This window comes from Oryctolagus cuniculus, chromosome 3, assembly GCF_051225735.1.
Source record: "Oryctolagus cuniculus isolate XC-2025 breed Fujian yellow rabbit chromosome 3, ASM5122573v1, whole genome shotgun sequence".
Lineage (NCBI taxonomy): Eukaryota > Metazoa > Chordata > Mammalia > Lagomorpha > Leporidae > Oryctolagus > Oryctolagus cuniculus.
The window spans coordinates 8834922-8860480 of NC_142869.1; the positions used below are offsets into that span (position 1 = coordinate 8834922).

A 25559-nucleotide genomic window follows, 5' to 3' on the forward strand; every position below is an offset into this window, starting at 1 on the left:
GGAGCAGGGGAGCAGGGGAGCAGGGGAGCAGGAGGGCAGGAGGGCAGGGGAGCAGGGGAGCAGGGGAGCAGGGACCAGGGGGGCAGGAGGGCAGGGGAGCAGGGGGGCAGGGGAGCAGGGGAGCAGGGGGGCAGGAGGGCAGGGGAGCAGGAGGGCAAGGGAGCAGGAGGGCAGGGGAGCAGGAGGGCAGGGGAGCAGGGGAGCAGGAGGGCTGGAGGGCAGGGGAGCAGGAGGGCAGGGGAGCAGGGGAGCAGGAGGGCAGGGGAGCAGGAGGGCAGGGGAGCAGGGGAGCGGGGGGCAGGAGGGCAGGGGAGCAGGGGAGCAGGAGGGCTGGAGGGCAGGGGAGCAGGAGGGCAGGGGAGCAGGGAGCAGGGGAGCAGGGGAGCAGGGAGCAGGGGGGCAGGAGGGCAGGGGAGCAGGAGGGCAGGGGGGCAGGGGGGCAGGAGGGCAGGGGAGCAGGGAGCAGGGGAGCAGGAGGGCAGGAGGGCGGGGGGCAGGAGGGCAGGGGAGCAGGGAGCAGGGGAGCAGGAGGGCAGGGGAGCAGGAGGGCAGGGGAGCAGGGGGGCAGGAGGGCAGGGGAGCAGGGGGGCAGGAGGGCAGGGGAGCAGGGAGCAGGGGAGCAGGAGGGCAGGGGAGCAGGGAGCAGGGGAGCAGGAGGGCAGGGGAGCAGGGGAGCAGGGGGCAGGGGAGCAGGGAGTGGGGGAGCAGGGGAGCAGAGGAGCAGGGGAGGAGGAGCGCAGGGGAGCAGGAGGGCAGGAGGGCAGGGGGGCAGGAGGGCAGGGGAGCAGGAGGGCAGGAGGGCAGGGAGCAGGAGGGCAGGGGAGCAGGGGAGCAGGAGGGCAGGGGAGCAGGGAGCAGGGGGGCAGGAGGGCAGGAGGGCAGGGGAGCAGGGGAGCAGAGGAGCAGGGGAGGAGGAGCGCAGGCTTCCCGGGACCATGGGTGCACCAAGGCAGGGCCTCCTAAGGCCTTAGTCACCTGCCTCTGCTTTCCTTCCTCCTTCTAGCACTGCCGGGCAACATTCCTCCTCCTGTTTTACTTCCTCTCTCTCTCCCCGACTCCCAGTTTCTTTTTTTACAGACAGTAAACAAGAATGATTCTAAACTGCCATGCATTATCTTAAGGACAGAGCAGATACACTTGGTTAATCCTCCACCTGGGGCGCCGGCATCCCATATGGGCGCCGAGTTCTAGTCCAGGCTGCTCCTCTTCCAGTCCAGCTCTCTGCTGTGGCCTGGGAGGGCAGTGGAGGATGGCCCAGGTGCTTGGGCCCTGCACCCGCATGGGAGACCAGGAGGAAGCACCTGGCTGCTGGCTTCGGGATCGGCATAGCTCCGGCCGTGGCAGCCATTCGGGGGGTGAACCAATGGAAGGAAGACCTTTCTCTCTTTCTCTCTCACTGTCTAACTCTATCTGTCAAATAAAAGGGGGGAAAAAAAGAAATTTAGGCATACATTTTGCATAAATGAGGAAGAAATTGTGATTTCGAGCACAGAATTAGAGTGAACTCCACATCGATCAAAAAAGCCTCTTCATATTATTCAGGACTGTTGCTGTCAAGAGGCAGAAACTCAGTCCCATGTGACTGAATTTAGAAAGCAACTGGGGAAGCCAGTGGTGTTGCGGGCTTCAGGCATGGCAGGATCCAGGAGTACAACATGCAGTAGCAGATGATCAGCCTTACTTCTGTTCCCTCCTCTCCTTGGCTGGCTTAATTATCTTTTGGCAGTAGTAGTGAGTCTCTCTCTCTCTCTCTCTCTCTCTCTCAGACATTTATTTTATAGAGAGACAGGGAGAGAGAGAGAAGAGTATCTTCTACCCACGAGTTCACTCCCCAGATAGTTGCAACACTAGGGCTGGGCCAGGCCGAATCCAGGAGCCAGGGGCTTCATCCTGATCTCCTACGTGGGTGCGGGGGCACAAGCACCTGGGCCATCTTCTGCTGCTTTCTTAGGCCATTAGCAGGGAGCTGGGCTGGAAGTGGAGCAGCTGGAACGTGAACCAGCGCCCATATGGGATGCTGGCATCACAGGAGGTGGCTTTTGCAGCCCTGCCCCATGCTGGCCTTGGCAGTGTTGTATTCATGCGGTGGGAAACTAGCCTGACAGTGAGAAGCTCCCAGTGTACACTGGCCAGCTTAAAGATCCCCATGGAAATGAGAAACTAACTCCGCTTTAACTGAAGTTGGAAAATCTCAGGAATGAGTCTATGGTCCAGTCTGGATCAAGCCCCCACACCTGTCCTAGAGGCAGGGCAGTTTGTGATTGGCCAGGCTGGGTCATGTGCTTGTCCTTGTGGTTGTGCCCCTCGAGATCCCTCAAAGGTGTGGATGTGGAGAGGAGGGAGGGACAGTAACTGAAATGAATTCTGGACAGAAAAAACCATTGTTCATTTGCCTGGAACACAGACTGTGTGGCAAGAAGTACCAAGAGACCAGTAAGGAGTGGGAAGTAGGGCCTGATTCTACAGCTCAAACACCCTTGTCATTAGTATCTGAAAGGCAGAGAGACAGAGGCAGCTCTTCTGTGAGTCAGGGTGCCGCGTATCCCGCGACGTGTGTGCATACAGCTGGTGCTCAGCATTCCCAGCAACGGTGCTCTTCTGGAGTCACTGCAAACACTGGATTAGCAATCACGGAGCTCCGCCTTCAGGGAAACACGGGCTGGGTATCTCCACCAGCCGCTCAGTGTGTACCTTGCTGTCTGTTTCTGTTTAGATACCCCATCGAGTATGGGGCTGGGCGGGGGGGGGGGGGGGGGCTTCGAAGGCTGGGGAAAGAGGGATGAAAGAACAGGCGTAGTTTCTGTGAACTGTGTGATGCTCCCTGGCATGTCAGGGACTCACTGACATCAAACTCAGCGTCAGCGGCGCTGTAACTGGAGTCTGAACCTGCTTACCCACCACTCACATTTTCCCTGAGGCACATGGCAGCCTTCTGGTGCTTGGGAAACCACACAGCACTTCAGCATTACCCTCGGGGGCCATTGTCAACAGCGAAACTCACCAGCAGACAGCCCAAACATGCGAGGGACACGTGAGCACAAGAATGCCTGTTTACAGTCTGAGCGCGGGAACAACGACCCCAGCTGAGAACTGCTGCTGGGTGGACGCCGTGCGGGTCCCAAAAGGATGGCAAAGCCCTGGGAGAGTTGATTCTGGGGGGACAGAAACATTTTAGCAAACAGGCAAATTCAAATCTGTTGGGCATCTGTGCTTAGGATCAGCCATATTTCGCCCCTCAGCATTTGAAAAGCAGGACCTAGGAGGGTGTGGGATGAGGGGAACCCAGAGGAACAGTGCCAATGGCACGCAGCCGGGGTCCCGGCCAGCAGGCACCAAGAGGTCGAAGGCAAGGGAGGCGAGATCTGGTTTGCAGGGGGCGGCGGCGGGAGGACCAGGGCAAAATCCAGCAGGAGGCAATGGGGGCCAGGGTGGAAGAGGCGGAATCTGAACCTAGGGACAAGATCCGAGGAGCTCCGAAGGCAGCCTTTGGCCCTGTCACACAGTGTGTGTTCTCTGCTCCCAGTTTTTATTAAGGACACATGTAATTAACTCACAGGTTAGTAATAGGAACTGCTGTACTAAATCTCTCCGGTTAAAGCCTCGTTCACAGTAACAGCCCTTACTGTATGCATGCCCGCCATCATCGGGGGTCTTTATGTTTATTAACCCTTTGCTTCTCATGGCCTCTGAGGTGTCCCCATCAGAGAGTGGTAACTTGCCCACAGAACCACCACCCTCGATGCGTGCTGACCAGTCCCTGCTGGATGCTGGTCATGCCTGCCTTACAGACCCTCTTCTACCCTGCCTGACCCTCCCCCAGCCCACTCCCCAGTCCTGTCTTTGCTTGTATTGTTCACTGGTTTTCACCTAAAGAGAAGCTAAACCACATTCACCTTAACTTCTTTTAATTATTTTTATCCTAAAAAAATGATTTTTAGATGTGTAAATCTATTTCTTTTCTTTTTTAACTTTTTAAAAAAGCTATGTTCCTTTTAACATTTTTAAAAGTTTTTTTTAAAGGTTTATTATTTATTTGAAAGACAGAATTACAGAGGCAGAGGAAGAGAGAGGTCTTCCATCTGATGGTTCACTCCCTAGATGGCCGCAACAGCTGGAGCTGTGCTGATCTGAAGCTAGGAGCCAGGAGCTTCTTCCGGGTTTCCCACGTGGGTGCAGGGACCCAAGGGCCATTTTCTTCTGCTTTCCCAGGCCATAGCAGAAAGCTGGGACTCAAACCAGCGCCCATATGGGATGCCAGCATTGCAGGTGGCAGCTTTCCTGCTACCCTACAGTGCTGGGCCCCCTCTACTACTTCTTTTTTTTTAAGGGCAGAAAAGATGATTTATTGTACATGTGCCACATTTGGCCACAATTGAGAACAGACTAGTGCAGAATGTCACAGGCCCAGGGTATTGTGACCCAGGTCCCTGTTGGAATGAGAAAAGGAAGAATCCCAAGAATCCCTTCAAGAGTGGAAAACATGCAGGCTTCTCCCTAGAGGCTGCCTTTAGCAAGACAAAAGTGCCATTCCACCCTTCTGAATTCCTAGTTTTATCATGAGAATAGAAAGAAGCTACCTGTCCCACCCTTCTGATGCCTTTTTTTTTTTTTTTAAGATTTATTTATTTTATTTGAAAGGCAGAGTTACAGAGAGGGAAGAACAGAGCTCTTCCATCCACTGGTTCACCTCTCTAATGGCTGCAGTAGCGGGAGCTGGGCTGATTTAAAGCCAGGAGCCAGGAGCTTCTTCTGGGTCTCCCATGTGAGTGTGAGGACCCAAGCACTTGGGCTATCTTCCATTGCTTTCCCAGGTGCATTAGCAGAGCTGGATGGGAAGTGAAGCCGCTGTGACATGAACTGGTGCCCATATGGGATGCCGGGATTGCAGGCAGTGGCTTAACCCGCTGCACCTCAATGCTGGCCTAACTGCTGTTTTTTAATCTTGTGTAGGCCGGCCAGGATTACAATTTTGGGCCCTCTGATGGGTTTTGGCCTCCCGCCCTTTGGCTGTTCCTTGGATTATGCTGAAAAGACTCCACTTCCACCAGTTTCTCTCTCAGGTCTTGGTACCTTGGAGCCCCTCTCCTGGCTGCTCCAGTAGGAGGCTTGCCTTAATTCTTGCTTTGCCATTGCCTTGTCCGTGTGGAGATTCTTGCACCTGTGAGACAAGAATCAAGGCTGCCTTCCCTCATTGTTGTTTCACCCTTAACAGCTTGGATACAACTCCAGCCAGCATCAGATCACCTTGTGGGACAGGTGAGCATGCGGACTGCCCTTTTGTTTTTCGGAAAGCCTCACTCGCCTCCCCCTCCATAGTAACTCAAGAACACGGAGTTGCTGTCAGCAAGTTGAAAGCGGTTAGCGTGGCTGCCTGTCTTAAGACGCAGGCTTGCTGACTAGGCTGGAGAAGTCCCCTGGAGCTAAGACTCTAAACTTCTCAAATCAGCTCTGGGAATGTTGGTCTGGTCCGACTCAGTTTCTTTTTGCAGGGATCTGCCTGTCATGCGAGACTGGGATAAGGTCTTGGAGTGACTATGAAATTCAGGCCAGGGCAACACTGCTTTTTTCCAAGACTCCTTGACTGGACACAGGCTCTGACAGCCGTTAGGATGCTGGGCTGAAAGCTGCATTCTGTTCTTTCCTCGGAGATTGATTTGTTGGTGAGACTGGGTGCAGTTTGCAGAGAGGCCATGGGCTCTGGCCTCCATGCCTCAGTGAATCCTGCCGTCACCCCAGACCCCGACAAGACCTGTTTCTTTTCCTGCTTGTCACACGCCTCTCGATGCTCTCCTTGCTCTGCCAAAAGCTGCTCAGTTCTTACAAACTCGAGCTCCTGGTCCCATTAGCTGGTATTTCCTTAGACATCTGGTCAGTCTGGGGTCAGAGTCCAGCTTTCCCTTTCACACACAGGCAGCCGACTCCTCAGCAGGTGCAGATCCCCCGTGACCTGAACTTGCGGAGACAGATCTCACAGCATGTTCTCTGGTATCCCCTTCCTTCTCAGCTTTCTCCTCTCAGGTCCAGCTCTGTCAGGTGTATGTAGTCCACACCTCTGAGGTAGCAAACTGGGGAGAATGTTTATTCCCCCACCACGCTTCTTCACCCCTTCACCTGCCTGGTCACCAACCTAAGCGATGGCCAGAACCGGTACCCTCCCTCCAAACTCCAGCTCCAGACACCTTTGCTACAGCTCCTGTCATGAAGGCTCACTGTTGAAATCAGGCCCGTGAGACAGGATTCAAGGGTGTAGAGCGACCATTTCTCTTCATGTAGGGGAGCGAAGTGATGGTATCTCTATTGACCAGGCAGAGGCCCAGTCCAGCATGCCTTCAGTAAAGGGAACTGATCACTCTGTGCAGGCTGTTCTGACAAACATATATCCAGGGTTACAGGCGTGGAAGGCTGCGTGACCGTGGGCAATACGTGCTAGTCCCACCTGAACCTTCCTCCCTTCCCTGTGGGCTTCAGTGCATGTCTGGACATGACAGGCAACAAAAGAGTTTTGAGAGATGTCTCAAACTCAGGCGAGATAAGAACTGAAGAACACTTTTGTTTTTATCCTCTTATTCCTGATGGGAAACAAACCTTCTACAGTAGGCGTTCTTTTGGGATTACATACTGGGATTACTATGACCCACCCAGAGTTGAAAGAAAAAAATGCCTGGTCTTTTTCTGCACCTCCACCTGCCTGGTTACAAGCTAGAGGATGGAGAACGTTAGCCTGAGTGAGTTGGGGTTCCTCGTGTCCACGTTTTCTTTGTGCTAAGCTACCCCTGATAGATCAGGGGCCGCAGGAAATTCCCCCCACCTTCGGAATGTTTGAGGCAGGCCTTAAAGAAAAATACTCCATTAGATCCTGACTCTATAGAGGAGCAAGCAATTTTACAAGGCAGATTCCAAATTCAGTCTGCCCCAGACATCATGAGAAAGCTCCAGAGACTTGCAGTGGGACCTGAGAGGACCCTGGACAGCCTCTTAAAGGTGACCACCACAGTCTTTCCTAATGTATCAGGAGGGGACCCGGCAGAACAACAGGATCGGGGAGGGGTGCGCTCCTGGTGCTGTCTCAGCTCTATGGGGACCCCTGGGGACCTTCCCACTACAGAGGCAGTGTACACTTTGCCAAGGACTGCTGAAAAGGACCCTCAGGGCCAAGTCCTAGTTACAGAGGAGATCGCTGGAGACTTAACTTATCCCGAGGACAAGGGACTCCGAGGTCAGGCGTTTGATTCATCTTCCACGTGGGACTGAAGGGGCCCAGGCTCCGGTGACATGAGATCAGCACCCAGGAGCCCAGGGTGTTCTCACAGCAGACACTGGAGAGCAAATTTCTCCATCCTTCCCTCTAGCCTTGGCACCCTGTGAAGGGTGTCTCGGGAACTCCCAAGTTAGGTATCTCACCCACCCTTTGAGCGGTGTCTGGAATTATTATATTTACTCCTACCAGATCCTACCAGAAAGCCCAGCCCCTTTACTAGGGGTAAAGACCTCCCGGCACAGACGAAGACCACGGTTCTTACGGCAGCAGGGGAGACTATGCCTCCCTCGAGAGACAGACATCAATCCTGAAGTGTGGAGTGTCCAGGGGAAAGTCGGTCAGGCTGTGCCTGCTGGGCCTGTCTAGGTTCATCTTTTTTTTTTTTTTTTTTTTTTTTTTTTTTTTTTTTTGACAGGCAGAGTGGACAGTGAGAGAGACAGAGAGAAAGGTCTTCCTTTGCCGTTGGTTCACCCTCCAATGGCCGCCGCGGCTGGCGTGCTGCGGCCGGCGCACCACGCTGATCCGAAGGCAGGAGCCAGGTCCTTACCCTGGTCTCCCATGGGGTGCGGGGCCCAAGCACCTGGCCCATCCTCCACTGCACTCCCTGGCCACAGCAGAGAGCTGGCCTGGAAGAGGAGCAACCGGGACAGAATCCGGCGCCCCGACTAGGACTAGAACCCGGTGTGCCGGCGCCGCAGGCGGAGGATTAGCCCATTGAGCCTCGGCGCCGGCTAGGTTCATCTTAAAGATCCACCCTCCTTTCCCCATCAGAGACAATACCTACTAAAGCCTGAGACCTGGAGAGGACTAAGAGCGACAGGAGACAGCCTCAAGGTGCAGGGACTTTCAAAGCCATGCAATAGTCCCCACAACGCCCCTGTTCTCTGGTTCAGAAGCCAAATGGAGAATGGAGACCACTACAGGATCTCCACCTCATTAATAGGGCAGCAGTGCCCATACACCCTGGGTTCCTGGTCTCAGTACCTTGCTGTCTTGCTTACCGCCACTCTCCATAAGTCTCTTGGCCACACTCATGCAAGAGGAATATCTTACAAGAGGCCTGGCCAACTCCCCTCCTTCAGACTCCCTGTAGAGGCCCTCCTGCCTTTGCTCTCTGGTCCTTCCCTTCATCTCAGTGTTGGGAACGGAGAGGACGGGGTTGGGGGGGGGTGTTACACGGGTTCAGCAGCCAAGGCCCAGCACCTGCTCTCAGTCAGCCCTCCCTACTAGATGTATCTCATTTTCCTTACCTCTTTAGTCACCATTTTGAAAAGACACTGACAAGAAATTGCCACAACAGGGTTCATTTTAAACTGCCATCTTTTACCACCAACTGGACTCTCTGCAGGGCCACGTTTTCCAATCTCCCTTCAGTTTTCTCCTAGACTGACAAGGGTAGGAACCCTGGCTGCTCTGACTCAAAAGACTTCACCTTCTCTTGCTTGCTAAATTATACAAGTTTCTCTGCCCACCTACTTAAGATTCTTCTGTTATCCAATCATCAATATACGCCTTGTTAAACTAGAGCCTTCCAAATGCCACTGTCCTAAATGTATAAAGGTCAGTGATTATACTTCCTAAGATGCTGCAAACTATTACTGTGATCATTACCAGTTTGAATCTTGCCATCCACAACATGATTCTAAAAACATTTACGTATGTCTTTTTAAAAAGCATTGTTGGGGCTGGTGCTGTGGCATAGTAGGTAAGGCTGCCTCCTGCAGTGCCAGCACCCCATATGGGCGCCAGTTCAAGTCCCAGCTGTTCCACTTCCGATCCAGCTCTCTGCTATGGCCTGGGAAAGCAGCAGAAGATGGCCCAGGTCCTTGCACCTGTGTGGGTGACTTGGAAGAAGCTCCTGGCTTTGCATTGGCCCAGCTCCAGTCGTTGTGTCTTATCTGTGGAGTGAACCAGCGGAGGGAAGAACTCTTCCTCTCTCTCTGCCTTTCAAATAAACAAATCTTTAGGAAAAAAAAAAAAAAGGCATTGTTGGTACTATGCTTAAATGTCTTGTCTTCTAGGCTAAATATTTTCCCCAACCCTTCGCTAAAGTAATTGTGTGAAAATCATTCACCTGTTTCCTACCTAGATTCAACAATTGCTTATTGTTTTCAAAATTCAAAAACTGCTTTAAAGTAACTATGGGTTAAAGTTCTGCAAGTTCTTTTAAAGGATAAGTTTCTCTTAATTTAGAGGCCTTGAGGATGACTGTTTAGGATTTGAATTGAAGGAACCAATGGGCAGGAAAGAAAGTTGTGGAGAGGGCTATAAGCATGAGAATGTATCCTTGGTTACAGAAGGTTAAGTGAAAGTTTGGGGCCGGTGCTGAGGCGCAGCGGGTTGAGGCCCTGGCCTGAGGCACCGGCATACCATATGGGCGCCGGTTTGAGTCCCAGCTGCTCCACTTCCGATCCAGCTCTCTGCTGTGGCCTGGGGAAGCAGTGGAAGATGGTCCAAGTCCTTGGACCCCTGCACCCGTGTGGGAGACCTGGAGGAAGCGCCTGGCTTCGGATAGGCAAGGCTCTGGCTGTTGTGGCCAATTGGGGATTGGGCTAGTGGATGGAAGGCCTCTCTCCTCTCTCTGTGTAACTTTCAATTAAATAAATAAATAAATATTTAAAAAAGAAAGTTTGGGGCCGGCGCCGTGGCTCAATAGGCTAATCCTCCACTTAGCGGCGCCGGCACACCGGGTTCTAGTCCCGGTCGGGGCGCTGGATTCTTTCCCGGTTGCCCCTCTTCCAGGCCAGCTCTCTGCTGTGGCCTGGGAAGGCAGTGGAGGATGGCCCAAGTGCTTGGGCCCTGCACTCCAGAGGAGACCAGGAGAAGCACCTGGCTCCTGCCTTTGGATCAGCGCGGTGCCTCGGCCATTGGAGGGTGAACCAACAGCAAAAGGAAGACCTTTCTCTCTGTCTCTCTATCCACTCTGCCTGTCAAAAAAAAAAAAAAAAGGAAGTTTGGATAGAATCTTTTTGACAGAAACTGAAGGAATACGCGTGTTGTGTAGAATGTGGAAGTTGACTGCTGTACAAGGTCAGTCTGGACCGGACTGGAAGGAATTAGAGTCAGCTCTTCTTAAGACAGAGAGCATTACCTGACGCGCCTCCTCTTTGTAACATGATGTATGCAGCTGTCCTGATTGGCTCATGCTAGTATTACATGCCAGTACTTTTTGAACAAGGTTTTTCTGGTGTTTTGTAACTGTCCTAGTATCTTGGGAAGTTTCATGTGTTTTCTTTTGCCTTTATTGAGTATGATTGCTTTAACTATTTGAATCTTACAGAAGTCAGCTTTATCAGATTAGATCTTGTCTACGGCATTAGGATGATCAGGTTTAACTTGGACCAGATGGTTAAAACCTGACAATTCTTTTGTATCTAACGTGCTAAAACTAAGTCTTTGACATTGAGGCTTCCGGCTCGATCTCACAAGATGAGGCTGTCAGCTGGGAGAGATAGTAACTGCCTATGCTTTGTGTTACCCAGGACTGAACAACCAGAAGCCATCGAACTCCACGCGGTACTCCAGATGATGCCCCCGGGGAACTCTGCATCCTACCCGGTCAACCCTCAGAGGAATGCTCTACTGCTGCCCCTCAACTTCTGTGCTAAGCACCTGCCCCCACTGCTGATCTCTGCAATGGATCATACAGGAAAGGCATCTGAGGGAGGCAGGGATACTTCCAGGCCAGGAGGGATTCCAGACCCCGTATCAGGCAGCTGACTCCACACATACTACTCCATGGAGTCTTCATGAATGGATACTGGGAGAAGTCCACATCACGTCCACACACACACACACACACACACACATGGCCACAGCACCTGCAGCAAGGCTGCCAATGGGCCAAGGCTCCAGGATGCTTCTCACCTCTAACTCACCAGCTTTTCAAGGCCACTTTGTTCTGTTTTGGTCTCACAACCTCAGACAGCCACTGTGACTTGTCAACTCCAAGCCTTTACTGACCTTGCCTGCACAGGAAGGCTGAACTGCGGTCTGCCTGCCCCATCTCTGGGGCTGACTTTCCTTGAGCACACTTTGTTCCTCAGGTGACATCTGACCTGCCACTCTTAGTCACTGCGATAGGATCAGGGTGGTTGCTGGATGTGTCACTCAGTTACAGGTGACGCAAAAAGCCTCTCAGATCTGACTGAGCAAAAATGAGGACCTAACTGGTTTACATAAATGGTGAGGCCCAGCTGGCTCCAGAGATCCAACCCCCTGCCCCTTTGCACCTACGCCCTCTGTGCTGGCTGTGCGGTCGGTACAGGGTAATGGCTCTCATCTCTACAGTGCCGAATCCTGGGATAGGCAGGGGCACCTTTATCCAGTTGCAGCCACTGGTAGGCCCATCTGAGAATCACTATGGCCACTGAGACTATTGGGTCTGGCATTTTGGACCATCTTGGATGAGGCTAGGGAAGACATGACTTTTCCTTGTAAGGTCAGCACACTGTTCCCACACGAATGGAGACAAAGGCAGTTGGCAAAACTTCAGCTCCTAACACTCCAACTAAGGACAGGCAAGGCACGCTCGGTGGGGCTGATGAGGAGGTCTGGAGGGAGACAGCCCCTTACCAGGGACGCGTGGCTGAATGAAAACATGAGATGTCCTCTGTGTGAGAAATAGAGCTGGAGGCCCAGGACTGAGCCACTGGTAGGGGCAGCGGAAGCGGAAGGACATGGAGCCCCAGGGGACACCGTGGGAGCTGGAGCGGCCAAGTCCTGTGGTGGAATAAAGCTGGACTACTGCTGTTCTGGAAGCCCCGGGACCTTCCCTTTGGCCAGTGCTGGAGCCCCTGGGAGCTGCTAGTCCTCAATTCTAGGAAGCCTGGCTCTGCAGCCAAGGCTCCTGACCACGGTGTTCTCTACATGATTTCTCAGGAGAAGGACCCACTGCACCAGGTACCTGGCTAGAGGAACGCAGAGGTGCTAACCAATGCACTCATCCAGCAAAGCTAAAGAAAAACCAAGAGGAAGAGGAATAAAAAGGGAATGGAAAGATGGGAGAGGAGGGGAAAGGCAACAGGGCAGAAACGGCACCCAGAGCAGCAGCAAAGTTACTGTCAGTGTGCGGAGTCCTTGTGCTGGGTCAGGGTGGTGACGGAGGAGCCCTCTTCCGTTATCTACCTCTCACCAGGATGTTATTTCCCAGCAGTTAGATGAAAAGGCTTATCCCCACCCCGCTGTCCTTTGAGGAAACTTCTCAGAATCTCCCATACTGGCTTCCAGCACATAACTCACTGCCTGGAAGGCTGGGACCAGCAGTCTTTTACCGGGAGGCATTAAGCCCAGTGACACTGGGATCTCTAGTAAATGCAGAGCATAGTTGTGGTTTCAACTGCCTGTCACAGGTCCTCTCCTTGTGCCCTCCTACCTCCCTCGTCCTCTCCTGGCCAGCAGCCGGCACCAGCTTCAGAATGGCCATTTTGAGCTGCTCTGTACCCTTCTGGCTTAGTTCCCTGCAGTCATCTCCTTTGGAGTCTATCAGTCCCAACTGTCGAGAGAGGGCTCACCTTCTCACACGAGGCCACACAAAGCCATATGGCTGCTGGCCAGGCAGAGGATGCACTGGTCTAGAGTTGGTGTCCACCTGTGGCCAGGAGTGGGCCAAGGGGATCGCTCTACACAGATGGTGACTGAGCTCAGGTGGGGGCTTGGCCGAGGCATGAAATGAGCACTAGAATGGGGCAGCAGCATTTTCTCACCCCCACGAGAGAGGTGAGCCATGGGGGTGATGCACAGGTGATGCTGTCCCACTTCTGTGGCCACTTGTTTGGCCTATTTGAATGCGCTACACTCTGCACCTGTTTATTAGGACTCTCTTCACAGAGCACCACAAACGGGGTCTTCTGACAAGATGGATGTGTGTCTCGAGGCCCTGGGACCAGCGTTGGCAAGCCACACTCTTTCTGAAACCTAAAGGGGATCCCTCCTGGCCTCAGCTTCTGCAGGTTTGCTGACATCTCTGGCACCTCTTTTTGCAACACTGTGATCTCTTCCGTCATCCCCTGATCTAGGCTGTGTTTTCATACACTATTTTCCTATAAAGGCACCAGTCATGTAGGATTAGGGGCCCACTCAACTCCAGTATGACCTCATCTTAACTAACCACATCTGCAATGACCCTGCTTCTAAACAAGATCACAATCTGAGGGATGGGGAGTATTTTATGGGGGAGGGGACATAATTCAACCCATGAATCTACCTACATGAATTGTATAGCCTATTTCCCACAAATCAGATGCACACGTAAACATGGCAGAATTACTCCCAAAGGCATGGTCATTACCCTAGCACTGTGATGTGAAGGTGCCTACTTAACGTCTTTATGCATCCATCAGATGTCTGTAGTTATGCTTTTAGTACTTACAAAGCAGGCAATGTTACCAAACTCCTTCCAAAAAGACACAATGTAAAAAAAAATCAGTATAAAAAACTACTTAGGAATAATATTTCATTTATTTAAAAGGATTCTTTAGTCACAGCTTAAACAAGGCCAACTGAGAAAAATAAATTTGATAAAGTAGACAAAATGCAAAAGCATTAAAAAATGTGACCAACTGCCTCTTAGTTTCTCTAGTGTCTTGGGTAGAGTCATGGTAATGGCCAAGATGGCCACCATTTTTATTTATTTCCATTTTAAAAAATATTTACTTGTTTGAAAGAGTTATATAGTGAGAGAGGGAGAAACAGAGAGAGAGGAGAGAGATCTTCCATCTGCTGGTTTACTCCCCAGATGGCTGCAATAGCCAGGGCTGAACTAGGCCAAAAGCAGGGGCCAGGATCTTCATCTGGGTCTCCCATGTGGTAGCAAGGGCCTAAACACTTGAGCCATCTTCCGCTTCTTTCCCCAGGCCATCAGCAGGGAGCTGGATTAGCAGTGGAGCAGCCGAGACAGGAACTGGTACCCATATGGGGTACCATCATCACAGGCAGTGGCTTTAGCTGCTACGCCATAACACTGGCCCCCTATTCAGCATTTTTAAAACAGAATAGACTGGCATCCAACAGGAAAGAGTTGTTTCTACATTCATACTGTTTTATGTCAAATTCTGTATCAGTGGCTGCCTCTAGCTCCTCCTTACTCTTCCACGTATTCATTATCCAAGATTATCTCTTACAAGAAGGGTGGCCAGGCTGGTTATTGTGGCATAACAAGTTAAGCTCTACTTGGGACTCCCACATCCCAAATCAGAGTGCTGGTGGGTCCAGGCTGTTCCACTTTCAATCCAGCTTTCTGCCAGTGTACAGACTGGGAGGCAGCAGGTGATGTCTCAAGTACTTAGGTCACTGCCACCCATTTGGGAGACCTACATGGAGTTCTTGGCTAAAAGTGCTGAAGAGACATTGTAATACAGCTTTAACAGGAAAGAGATGTGTTAGGAAGAGATATGTGTTATTTCATATAACCCTTCTATTTTTAGGAAGTAGAAAGCTTTCTATTTCTTGGGGGAGAGAGAGCAAGCCTACCTCTCCTCGCTTGTTCTCACAGCACCTTTTCCCTCTCCTTTTTATCTTCCACGTGGCTGTGGCCAGAGTCACCGTTCTATTCTAAAGCTTCCATCATTCTATTCTCCTGCACAAATAGCCCTTATGGATTCCTACTACCTAGACTAGTAGTTTTCAAATGTTTAGTTTCCCAAAGCAGAATTTTCCCTTTAAAGGGCAAGTCTATACAGATTTTTCATCTATATTGATCTATACCAATTTAAGCTTATCTACTGAATAAAAGGGGGTATTTAGTGAAGATAGACTTTTTATAAATTTCGATTGATAGTATTTAGCTATGATAAAGTTAGAGAACAATCTGATAGAAAATTTTGAAATTGAGCACTATAATATAGATGAAAATCAGTATCAGTGTTACTCAGCATCAGCAGTTTCTGCATTTTGTTAAGTCATATAAATACCTTGATCCATGCAGATAAAAATCTGTTCTTTATATTACATCCAACGTGATCTTCAACTGCAAACCTGATCACCGTGTTTCAGCAGCTCTAAAATGCTATCAACTATATCATTATTTTATATATAGTCCAGAAAGGAAAAATAGGAATTAAACTTTGAATATATTAATTTTTTTTCCAAAAAGTATGTCTCCCAATCATTAGGCTAAATAGCAAGCCAGTCTCCTCACTTCCTCAAAAATTAATCATTTCGTGTTTTCCCAGCAGCAGGCCTAAGTCACCGAAGATGTTCTAAGCAGCCCAGAGCTGGCCTCTGCCTCCCTCCGCTCTCTGTGCTCCAGCTGCACTGGCCTTCTGTCCACGCAGCTCATCGCCCACCTCTCAGGTCCAGCTTGACTTCTGCTCAAGAGCCTTCCATGACCCTGACCAAGGCTGCCCCGGCGCACTTAGGCACTCGGTATCTGCCTGACAGCACTTGCCATGGCTGACGCATCTGTTTGGCTCGTGTTCCTTGCAGTAGCATCCAAGAGAGCAGATAACCCTGTGCTTTTGCTTCCAAACAATACCCCTAGTGCTTGGCACAAAACCTGGTGGCACTGGGTACACACGAGATACTCAAACAGTAGTTGGTTGAATGAGCTGAAATTAGTTTGAAAACAAATAACCAAAAACTATTCAGGCTACTGATTTTAGATATTCAATTCTAAGGATTCAAAATTTATAACTGTAAGTAGTACAAACTTTTAAGAGTTGAATCGTTGGGGTTGGCATTGTGGGATACCAGGTTAAACCATTGCCTGTAACACGGCATCCCATATATGGGCACCAGTTCAAGTCCTGGCTGTTCCACTTATGATCTAGCTCCCTGCAAAGATGCCTGTGAAAGCAGAGGAAGAGGGCCCAAGCGCTTGGGGCTCTGTCACCAACACAGGACAACCAGGAGTTCCTGGCTTGTAGCCTGCCCCTACCTGGGCTATTGCAACCATTTGGGGATTGTACTAGCAGATGGAAGCTCTCTCCCTCTAATTCTGCCTTTCATATAAATAAGTTTTTTTTTAAGAGTTGAATCATTAACAATTTCTACAAAATTATTGTCTCCTGGTTATAAAAACCAGGTCAGACAAACTATTGAAAACCACGGTGTTCACACCCTCTTCAGCTTGATGTTATCACAAGGTGATCGGTGTGTTTTTGTAAACTGTCAGGAAGCCAACATTTTGTGCTGAGCTGGTGAGTCTGAGATTGTCATGATTTTCAGGCTTACCTCTGCTCCAATTATACCTGCTTTGTATAGGCACGAATCCAGAGGGCTGATGAGAGCTCAGCCTTTCCGCACAAGGAAACATTTGTTCAAAATCCTACTGTATTCCTAGGGATGACAGAGGCTCTCCTCCGTGGCCACACCAAAACATGTTTATCTAGACTTTGGAAGTACAAGTTAAGGCATTAAAAGGTGTAGCTATTTCTTTGGTTTGAAGATTTTTTAATCAGTGAAGACTCATCCAAAGAGGAGGCTTGAATAAAATGCTCAGGAACCCTCAGAGGCACATTCATTTGCAAAACAAAAGGATAATCTGCCAGCCAGTGACAGGCCTTGAGCCAAGTCTTGTTTCTTGATCTGCTCCCTGGCATCCAGCTTTGTGTCCTACATCAGCACCATACTCAAGTACTTGAGCCCCTGCCTCCCAGCGGGAGACCTGGGTGGAGTCCCGCCTTCAGGCTTCTACCTGGCCTGGAGCTGGCTGTTGAGGTCATTTGGGGAGTGAACCAGCAGATGGAAGATCTGCCTCTGTTGATATGCCTTTCAAATAAATAAATCTTTTTTGTTTGTTTGTTTAAAAAGGTAAGATGAGAAATCACTACACAAGATGAAATACCTAAAAAACTTCTTTAAAAAAGCTTGTATTTGTGGACTGAAAATTTTGAAAGATGTCAAATTACAAACTGATCCACATATCCACTGCAACTCTAGTCAAAACACCAATATGTTGTGTGTGTGTATAAACGTAAGCTAAGTGTAAAAATAAACAGCATACTGGTGACTTGACTAAAGGGATACTGTAACTGTTTTCATGGCATTCAGACATTCCTTCAGTGTTTGCTGCTGGGTGCCAGGCCCGCTGCAGGGTGCTTTCCAGAGGGTTCCACAGTCAGTCTCCTTTCCCGAAGATCCTCAGGGCAGAGAGGGTTCCGTGGTGGCAAGCCTGGAGGCAGTCTCCTCTTGGAGAGTCACGACGCACAGTAGGGTTTCAGAGGCTCTGAGAAATTTCAGAGAAAATAAGCAAATACAATTTTGTTTCAAACAAGGCTTTCCAATTTTATTTGATCATGAAACATCTCTTTGCAGAACTCTGGCCTGGGTGTGTTTTACACACAGTGGGCTCTCACCAAATCTGTGAAGTAGTCAAGGAGTGAGCTGATCTCATAGATGAAGAAACGGAACAGCGGGCAGGAGAAGACTCACACTGGGTCTTACAGCTAGTACAGGAGGCTCTGAGGCAAACTTAGTTTAAAAAAAAAAAGAAAAGAAAAAAGAACCACCCAGTGCTTTTCCCTGTATAACACATGATTTCATGTGAAGTAGGATTTCAGAGATGGAATAAACCTCAATGATCTCTCAGACCATAACCTTATTATGTTGATGAGGCACCTGGGGCCCAGACAAATTAAGGGCCTAGCCCCAGGTCAACAGCTTGCAGACTAGCAGGAGGAATAAAAGGATCCATGACTCAGCAACTCCCAATTAAGTGCTCTACTGCCCCATATAATTATAAAGCAAATCTGTGTCAACATAGGGTGAGACCAAATTAACTGCCCAGAGTGAGTAGGCGCTGGTAGGTGCTGAACCAAGGATTTACCTGGAAAGAAACGATGACTGAGGCTGTGTTGTCATGTGATTTTGACAGGAAGATTCTAGAGCCACGTGATGACTGTGTTCTAACACAGCACAGCCCTGAACATTAGTATGCTTAAGAGAGTAACCACTTTACTTGAATCATTGCATCTTTCTCCTCCCCTAAAGTGGCAAAAACAAAACAAAACAAAAAACTAAGAGGAATTTAAAATTTCTGATTAAAAGTGATTTTGCAACGCTAACTTGGGCCCATCGTGGACAGTCCACAGGTTGGGAATAATTTTTCTGTAGTGTGTCAGGCAATGAAGAACAGAAGAATAATGTGGTTTAATGTGACAAACACCTGGCCCAACCTGTAGGGCCGGGCCGGGCATGTTTACTACAGCTGCTGCTGTCAGGAAGAGCGGGCGAAGGTGTACATGACGGCAGCAGGGAAAACCAAAACACGCCGAGACGAGGGCTGCGGCAGACTGAAGGGGGAAGGGAAATTCAAGACAAAGACAAGGAGAAGGGGGAAGCTCCCGGCTGGCCTCTGGCTCCCACCGGGAGCAGCAGCGGTGGTTTCTGTGTGGAAACACTGTGGCCGTGGCTGGTGGTCAGCGGGCAGGACGGGTGTTGTGTTGCGGACTTCCACGAGCAGGCAGTGTCCCTCAGGGACAAGGAAAGGAGGCGGAAGTACGAGGGGGCAGTCCCTCTCCTCTCCTCTGCTCTGTGTCTGGCTCTGGGGGCCTCGTGCTGGGGGTGAAGGGATAGCAGGGCACTACTCAGGGTTCCTGGGTTCCTGAAGAAAACGCCAGCCCGACAGTAAGGTGACTGCACTCACCTAGCTCCCAAAGTGTGCAATCTGGTGTTCATTTAAAGACTTTAGGGCCAACACTGTGGCGCAGCAGGTGAAAGCCCCAGCCTGAAGTGCCAGCATCCCATATGGGCTCCGGTTCAAGACCCAGCTGTTCCTTTTCCTATCCAGCTCTCTGCTAAGGCCTGGGAAAGCAGAAGATGGCCCAAGTTCTTGGGCCCCTGCATCCACGTGGGAGACCCAGAAGAAGCTCCTGGCTCCAGATCAGTGCAGCTCCAGCCATTGCGGCTATCTGGGGAGTGAACCAGCAAATGGAAGACCTGTCTCTCCCTCTCTCCATAACTCTGCCTGTCAAATACATAAATCTTAAAAAAAAAAAAAAAAAAAAAAAATTAAGTTGCTTGAGGAATTCTGTTCTTTACCCTGATCAGGGCAAAATCCACCTGTTTAGTGGGTGACCTTTGCCTTCCTTTACGCCTCAGCTCTCCCTATTGCTCGTTAGGGATACAGGAGGGCTCCAGAAAGTTCATGAAAAATGCGTGTTATCTTCTATTCCCATTTCTCCACAGACTTGTTGAAGTACCCCGTAGCTCGTGCCAACAAGGCAAGCAGGAGCGATCCGTTAGTTTCTCACAAGTAATGATTACCTATATTATCACAGAAAGAACGGTCAGCAGTTGCTGGTCACTAAGGTTTCCTTACAGCTTTACAAGCAATCACTAACTCGTTTGCACATTTTCTCAATCTGTAGAATTAGATCCCTCCCGCACCAAAAAAAAAAAAACAAAAAAAAAACAACCCAGAATTCTGGTGACCTAGCTGCAATCAGTGCTGTGCCAGTGGTGAACATGGAGGGGCCTGCTCAGAGGTGGCGCTGGTGACATGGGGAAGCCGAGGTGGAGAGTGGGGCAGCGTCCCTCCTTCGCTTTCATTTAAAATCTGATGCTTTTCTTTGATTATAAAAATAAAAGCTCACTGTACAAAATTCAGATCTTTCAGAAACATGAATGCATAAAGTGAAAGCAAACCATTACTCTATCCCTAACAGCAAAGCACTGCAGGCTTTTCCTCTGACATTTACTGAAAAGTTTACTAACATTCATTTAAAACGACTTTTAAATGAAAAAAAAAAAAAAAAAGGATCACACTATGTTTAACCCAGCAACTTGCTTTTTTTGCTAAATATTTAACTTGGTCTACTATTTAAATAGAAATCCACCTCACTGTTTTTAAAACGTTGCATGGTATTCTACAGTATGGTATGAATGAACCACAGCTTAACACATTTCTACTAATGAAAAGATAATAATATTCATAATTATTTTACTTTGGTGAATCTTCTTGCTCACAACAATGAAAGCATTTTTGGATATAAAATCCTAGAGATGGATCTGCTGGGTCAAATGGTGCATGCATTAACATTTTTACAAGACTGCATTTAGGGAGGTCGGGTAGGATGGGGAGAATCACTGTGTTCCTAAATTTGTATTTATGAAATGCATGAAGTGTGTATACCTTGAATAAAAGGTTTCTGGGAAAAAAAAGACTGCATTTAAATTTTAAATCTTTAAAAGTGGTTAGAGTTTGAAATGGCACTAGCACAATTCTTTGTTGTCTCTCAGTCTTCGCCAAGTGTAGTTTTTAAAATTCCTTTGTCACAAGTCACTGAGATGAGTTTCCTGTCATAGGGTGGCCTGGGACCTCAGGTGATTTCAATTTGTCGGGGCACAAACAATTCTAAGGCACTTCAAAAATATTTGCCATTTTTTGGAGGGGAGGGGCAAGCTTTTCGATATTCCCCCCTCCCAGTGATAATTAGCTTCAGCTATCTTTTAGGAGCTTCGTGCAGGATTTGGAAACACAGATGGAGTAAGACTCATCTACTGCCCGATTTTCCCGCCTTTCATCTCCTGAGGACTGCAGCACGTCGTCGGCACTCTCGGGACAACGGTGTTATCAACTGCAAACGGCCACTCTGCGAATTCTAACACTGCCCCACTATTTGTCACACTAAACCTAAGCCGCCAGCCTCGGTCATCTTAAGCAACACTTCCAATATGAGAGGAGAAAGAGCAAAACAACTGTTAACAGAACCCTCTTCGATTACCTAAACTGATTTCCTGCTTCCTCTGGATTCAAGATTTTAAAATGTCTGTACAAGTCATTACCTTGGCAATTTCTCATGAACTTCCTATGGAGTTAAAAAACCAAAGGTAAAATCATTTAAGTGTTTAAAGGTACTTGTTGGGGTCACTGACATTTCCCTAACATCTAGAATAGCTTATCTGGAATATAAGACTTGTTCAGTACATGTCTGTTCAAAGAACGACAAGTTCTTTGAGCGCAGAAACCTTGTATTTTGTGTCTATATGATAAATGCCAAGTTACTGATTAAAACGAAGCAATGGATGTGTTCATTCAGGAACACAATTTGGGACTTTCTTAGAAGCCATATGTGAAATATTCCTGGCCTAAACAATATTCAAGATTCTTTCCAGCTCTAACGTACTATGAATCTACGAATCCAAAATGAGAAAACGTATTTACACTATTCAAACTAGAGTGAAAAGCTGGGTGAATCTTTGACACAGAAAGCAGTGCACTGGTTTTTCTAACAGATCAAATTTGAGAAATCTATACAGATCTAACGCTCTGAAAGTTGTTTTGAAATTAAAAAAAAAAGGGGGGGGGGCTGGCACTGTGCTGCAGCAGGTTAACCCCCTGGCCTTAAGTGCTGGCATTCCATATGGGGGCCGGTTCTAGACCTGGTTGCTCCTCTTCTGATCCAGCTCTCTGCTATGGCCTGGGACAGCAGCAGAGGATGGCCCAAGTCCTTGGGCCCCTGCACCCACATGGGAGACCCCGAAGAAGCTCCTGGCTCCTGGCTTCGTATCAGTGCAGCTCCGGCCATTGTGGCCAATTGGGGAGTGAACCATCCAATGGAAGACCTTTCTGTCTCTCCTCTGACTTTCAAATAAATAAATAAATCTTAAAAAAAAAGAAATTAAAAAAAAAGCACACTGTTGTTTTATGCCTCTATAAGAATAAAAACATCCATATTTTGAATTTTACTGTGTGTGAAGGCAAAGAAAATATTTATGTATAACATTTATATTCTGGACCATGTCACTGGTGGTATGGCACTAATAAGACAAATATTTGACCTAAATTCCATGACAGTTAAAGCCAACAACAAAAATGCAGTTAAAAAGATGTAAAGAGGGAATCAGCATGAAGGAAGGATCTATCTAAATCTGGGGCATACTTTTATTCTGGATAACACAACATTTTTTGGACTAAAGGGAGAAGAGAGAAAAGTATGAGACAATTTTAGAAAGTCACCCCAGAAGAAAGTCCGCCTTATAAAACACATTTTAATTCTAGTCTTTGGGCACTTATTTATGTCAGGCTGCCTCTTACTGGATGCTTGGTTTCCTGTGCTGAGACTTAGAAAAATTATCTTGTGGTTAGGAAATAGCATATTCTCAAGACAGTTGACTTAAAAAGTGGTGTTTTTTTTTTTTTTTTTTTTTGGCTTGCTATTTTTTACAACAAATTTTACTTTAAAAAGAGGGTGAATTAATCAGATTTGAGCTGTACTCTCCCTGGCTAGCACTGCAGTGGATTTATTCAAATGCTTAAAAAAAGATGGATCAGATCTTGAAAAGGATTTGGTAAATGACAGAAAAAATGAAGGCCAACACGTTGTAGAGCTTTTCGATCTGTTAAAGGAGAGTGAGGATGCTGGCGGGGCTGAGCGAGCAGGCCATTTCATAGGGGGGAGCCGAGTGCGCCAGCTGGACCTCAGGACACGGTGGTCTGAATGACAGCAACCCCAGAACTCCTGAGGAACCCTGCGGGGAGCTGCTCCTGACGCCGATTTACAAAAATAAAAAATGAAACCCGCTCAACTCAGGCGTAGGGCAAGAGAGACCAGCACAGCCCGAACACCAGACCCTGGAGGGAAGGAGAAATTTTACAGACACAGTATGGAAAAGCAGTAGATGGAAGCTGAAAACCACCGGGGTTATTACATAGGGATATTATTATCTTTCGGGTTTTTTTATGTGTTTCATTCGTGTTGGTGCAAAATTGTCAGGGTCATAAACCCCAAAGCAAATGGAAAAGTCAAAAATCCTTCCAAAATAGAAAAAAAAGTAACAAAAAAGGAAAAAAAACTTCACAATAGAAGAAAACCCTAGTTAAATATGTAAAAAAAAATCCCTATAAAGGGCTCATTAAAAAAACAAAATATACTTTTTTTTTTTTTTTTTAAAGCAGAGATACCAACCCTGGAGAGACCCGCCGAGAGCCAGCGAGGGCCACCTAGAGCCAACGCGGCTGCGGCCGGCGGGGAGCCGCGCTCCGCCGGGACCCCCGACCCCGGCCCGAGGCGCGCCCGGCCCCGGCCCGGCCCGGCGGGCCCGGCCTCCTCGTGGGGCAGCGGAGGTCGCGGTGGGTGGGGCGGCGCGCCGCGCGGCTGACAGGGCTCCGAGCCGCCTCCGGCACTTGCGACGGCACGGCGGGGGCTCCGAACAGGTGAGCGCCGGGCGCGCCGCGGTCGCGGGCCTCGGAGGCCGCCCCGAGCCCGGAGCCGGAACCGAGGCGCCGCCGGCCCCTTCTCGGGACCCTCGGCCGCGCCGTTCTCTCGCCCCTTCCCGCTCCGAGGCTGAGGCGGCGCGCCGGCAAGCCGGGGTAGGGCGCCCGGGGCGGCGCTGCGGCGGACGCCCGCCGGCCGGGAGGGGGGACGGCAGGGGACACGCGGGCCGCCGGGCCGAGGTGACGAGCGAAAGCTGCCGACCCGGAGCCGGGGCCGGCGCTTCCGGCGGGCCGCGGCCGCTCCGGGCCTGGCGAGGCTCGCGTTCCGGGCCCCGGGCGGGACCGGCGGGGAAGTCAGGGGAGAGGGTCGACCGCCGCTCGCACTTGCCTGAGAACGGGTGACCAGTAACTGGTAGTAGTCCTTGCTCGGCGCCGGGCCTTGTCCGACAATTTCGAACAGAGTCTCCGGCAGCCACGACGCCATCTTGGGACGCCACCGCCGTCGCTAGGACAACCAGGAAGGGGCGGGGCCTGGCTGGGGTCATGGGGCTAAAGCCCTGGTTTAAATCGAACCCCGCTCTCGGGGGCTGGCAGGGGGTTTTCTAACTGGTGGGGGCCGTCCCTTCTTCCCGGGGGGTCCCAAGGAAGCCGCGATCCGCGAAATCCCCACGTCTAGAGCCCGGGTGACCCGAAGGGGAATTAGTTCCTGCTGCCACGGAGGGGAGGGGGTGACCCCGGCGGAGGGATACCAAGCGGCTCCCACAGTTCCCTTCCTGGTCCCTCGAAGGGATCGGGGAGGAGATCGGAGGCCGCTCGGCGAGTGGATCCGGGCGGCGGGGGAGGGAGGGGCGCCGCGATGGGCCGCGAGTGAGGCAGCAGGGCCGGCCCCGCGGACGAGCTCGTTAGCCGGAGCGGAGGGCAAAGTAGTCCCCGGGAGCGCGCTGGGCCGGGCGGGCAGGGAGGCGGCGCGGGCGGAGGCGCACGCCGGGCGCGGTGCTGCGGCTCAGCTGATAATTGAAGGGACCGAGGAGCCGCCGCCGCCGCCGCCGCCGCCGCCGGGGGGGTGGGGGAGCGAGTGAAGTTGCTGCCGCGCCACCGAGTCCGGACCGGAGACTTTGGGGCCTAACTAGGTAACGGGGGAGCGGCGCCGAGCGGCGGGGGCCGGCCTGGGGGGAGGGGGCCGCGCTCGGGGGGGGGGGAGGAGCTGGAACAGAAGTCCCAGGAAGCCCGGCGGTGTCATCGCGGCGATCCGGCCCCGCTCGGCCTGCTCCCGGCGGCGGCGGCGGCGGCGCGGGGCCGCGGGCGGACGGGCCGGGGGCGGCCGGGCGAGGCGCTCGCGGGAGAGCGCGGCCGGGCGGGAGCGGGGGGCGGCTCGTGGGCGCCCCCGGTGCTGCGGGGGGCCCCTCACGCCGCCGGGGTAAGGCGACTGCGTCTCGGGGAGCCCGGCGGGGGGTGGGGGGGCCGGAAGTGGGCTTCGGAGCCTGGAGGGCGTTAGGGAAGGGAGAAAGTGGGGGGCCGGAAGTGCAGGTGGGGGGTGTGGGGACGGCCAGGGTTCCCCGGAAATGGGACGGGGGGCCCGGAAGCCGGGAGCAGGGAGGCTCCGGGGCCGGGGGCCGCCCGGAAATGGAGGACGAGGGAGCAGCCCGAGTGACAGCACTCGTGGGGAGCGAGGGTCCGCGGAGGGAGAGGCCGGCAGGGGTCGGCCGCGGGCGGGCGGGCGGGCCCGGGCCGCGCGGGGCAGCGCTCTGTTGTTGTTGTGGGAAGTTGAGGCTGAGGGGGTGGCGGCGAGAGGGAGCCCCCCGCGGCCCCGGCCAGGGCCGAGAAACTGGACTGGGGGGCCGGAGCATCCTTGTCAGTGCGCGGGGCGGGGGGGGCAGTTGTCACCCCGGTCGCATTAGCATGCGGAGCGAGTCAGGCGATTAATTTATTTATATGTGGATTACATAAAACCTATTACCTCGTCTGTCCGTGCCGGCGGCCCCTCTCCTGCCGGCCTTCTCCGTGACGAGTGGGTTGCCAGGACAGAACCACGTTGGAGGGGCGTGGAATCCCACATCCTGCCCGCGGCGGCTCTTCCTTGCGTAGAATAACAACAACAAAAAGACCTCTCAATTACCGAGAGGTGGAAATTTCGTGGAGATGCAAGAGCCCGTGCCCAGGGCCGGGAGGTAGCTGGACGCTGCGGCCGCTCCGGCAGCCGGCCGC

General features: G+C 51.1%; 2 protein-coding genes and 2 long non-coding RNA genes across 43 annotated transcripts in view; 2 read left to right on the top strand and 2 right to left on the bottom strand.

Annotated features, from left to right (window-relative positions):
- Positions 1-23978, bottom strand: part of FBXO36 (F-box protein 36) — a 99936-nt gene extending 75958 nt beyond the window's left edge. Inside the window, exon 1 of the mRNA XM_002712441.6 lies at positions 23743-23978. Coding sequence (XP_002712487.3) covers positions 23743-23838 — 96 coding nt within the window. The 5' untranslated portion in view covers positions 23839-23978. The remainder of the gene's footprint in view (positions 1-23742) is intronic.
- Positions 4050-13596, top strand: LOC149127256 (uncharacterized). The gene is made up of 3 exons (XR_016231400.1): positions 4050-4762; positions 5213-5256; positions 10741-13596. It is a non-coding gene; the product is annotated as an uncharacterized LOC149127256 (long non-coding RNA).
- On the bottom strand, positions 17052-18181 carry LOC127491681 (uncharacterized). The gene is made up of 2 exons (XR_007920540.3): positions 18024-18181; positions 17052-17423 (listed from the first exon to the last, which is right to left on the bottom strand). It is a non-coding gene; the product is annotated as an uncharacterized LOC127491681 (long non-coding RNA).
- Positions 23237-25559, top strand: part of TRIP12 (thyroid hormone receptor interactor 12) — a 150121-nt gene continuing 147798 nt past the window's right edge. For 9 of the 40 annotated variants that reach the window (XM_051849049.3, XM_089329771.1, XM_070070086.2 and 6 more), the window contains exon 1: positions 23237-23354. The gene's annotated coding sequence lies outside the window, so the exon portion shown is untranslated. Of the gene's footprint in view, positions 23511-24195; positions 24485-24749; positions 24772-24909; positions 25027-25559 lie in introns of those variants that run through there. The other 31 variants (XM_051849056.3, XM_070070097.2, XM_051849058.3 and 28 more) reach the window with 10 other exon arrangements.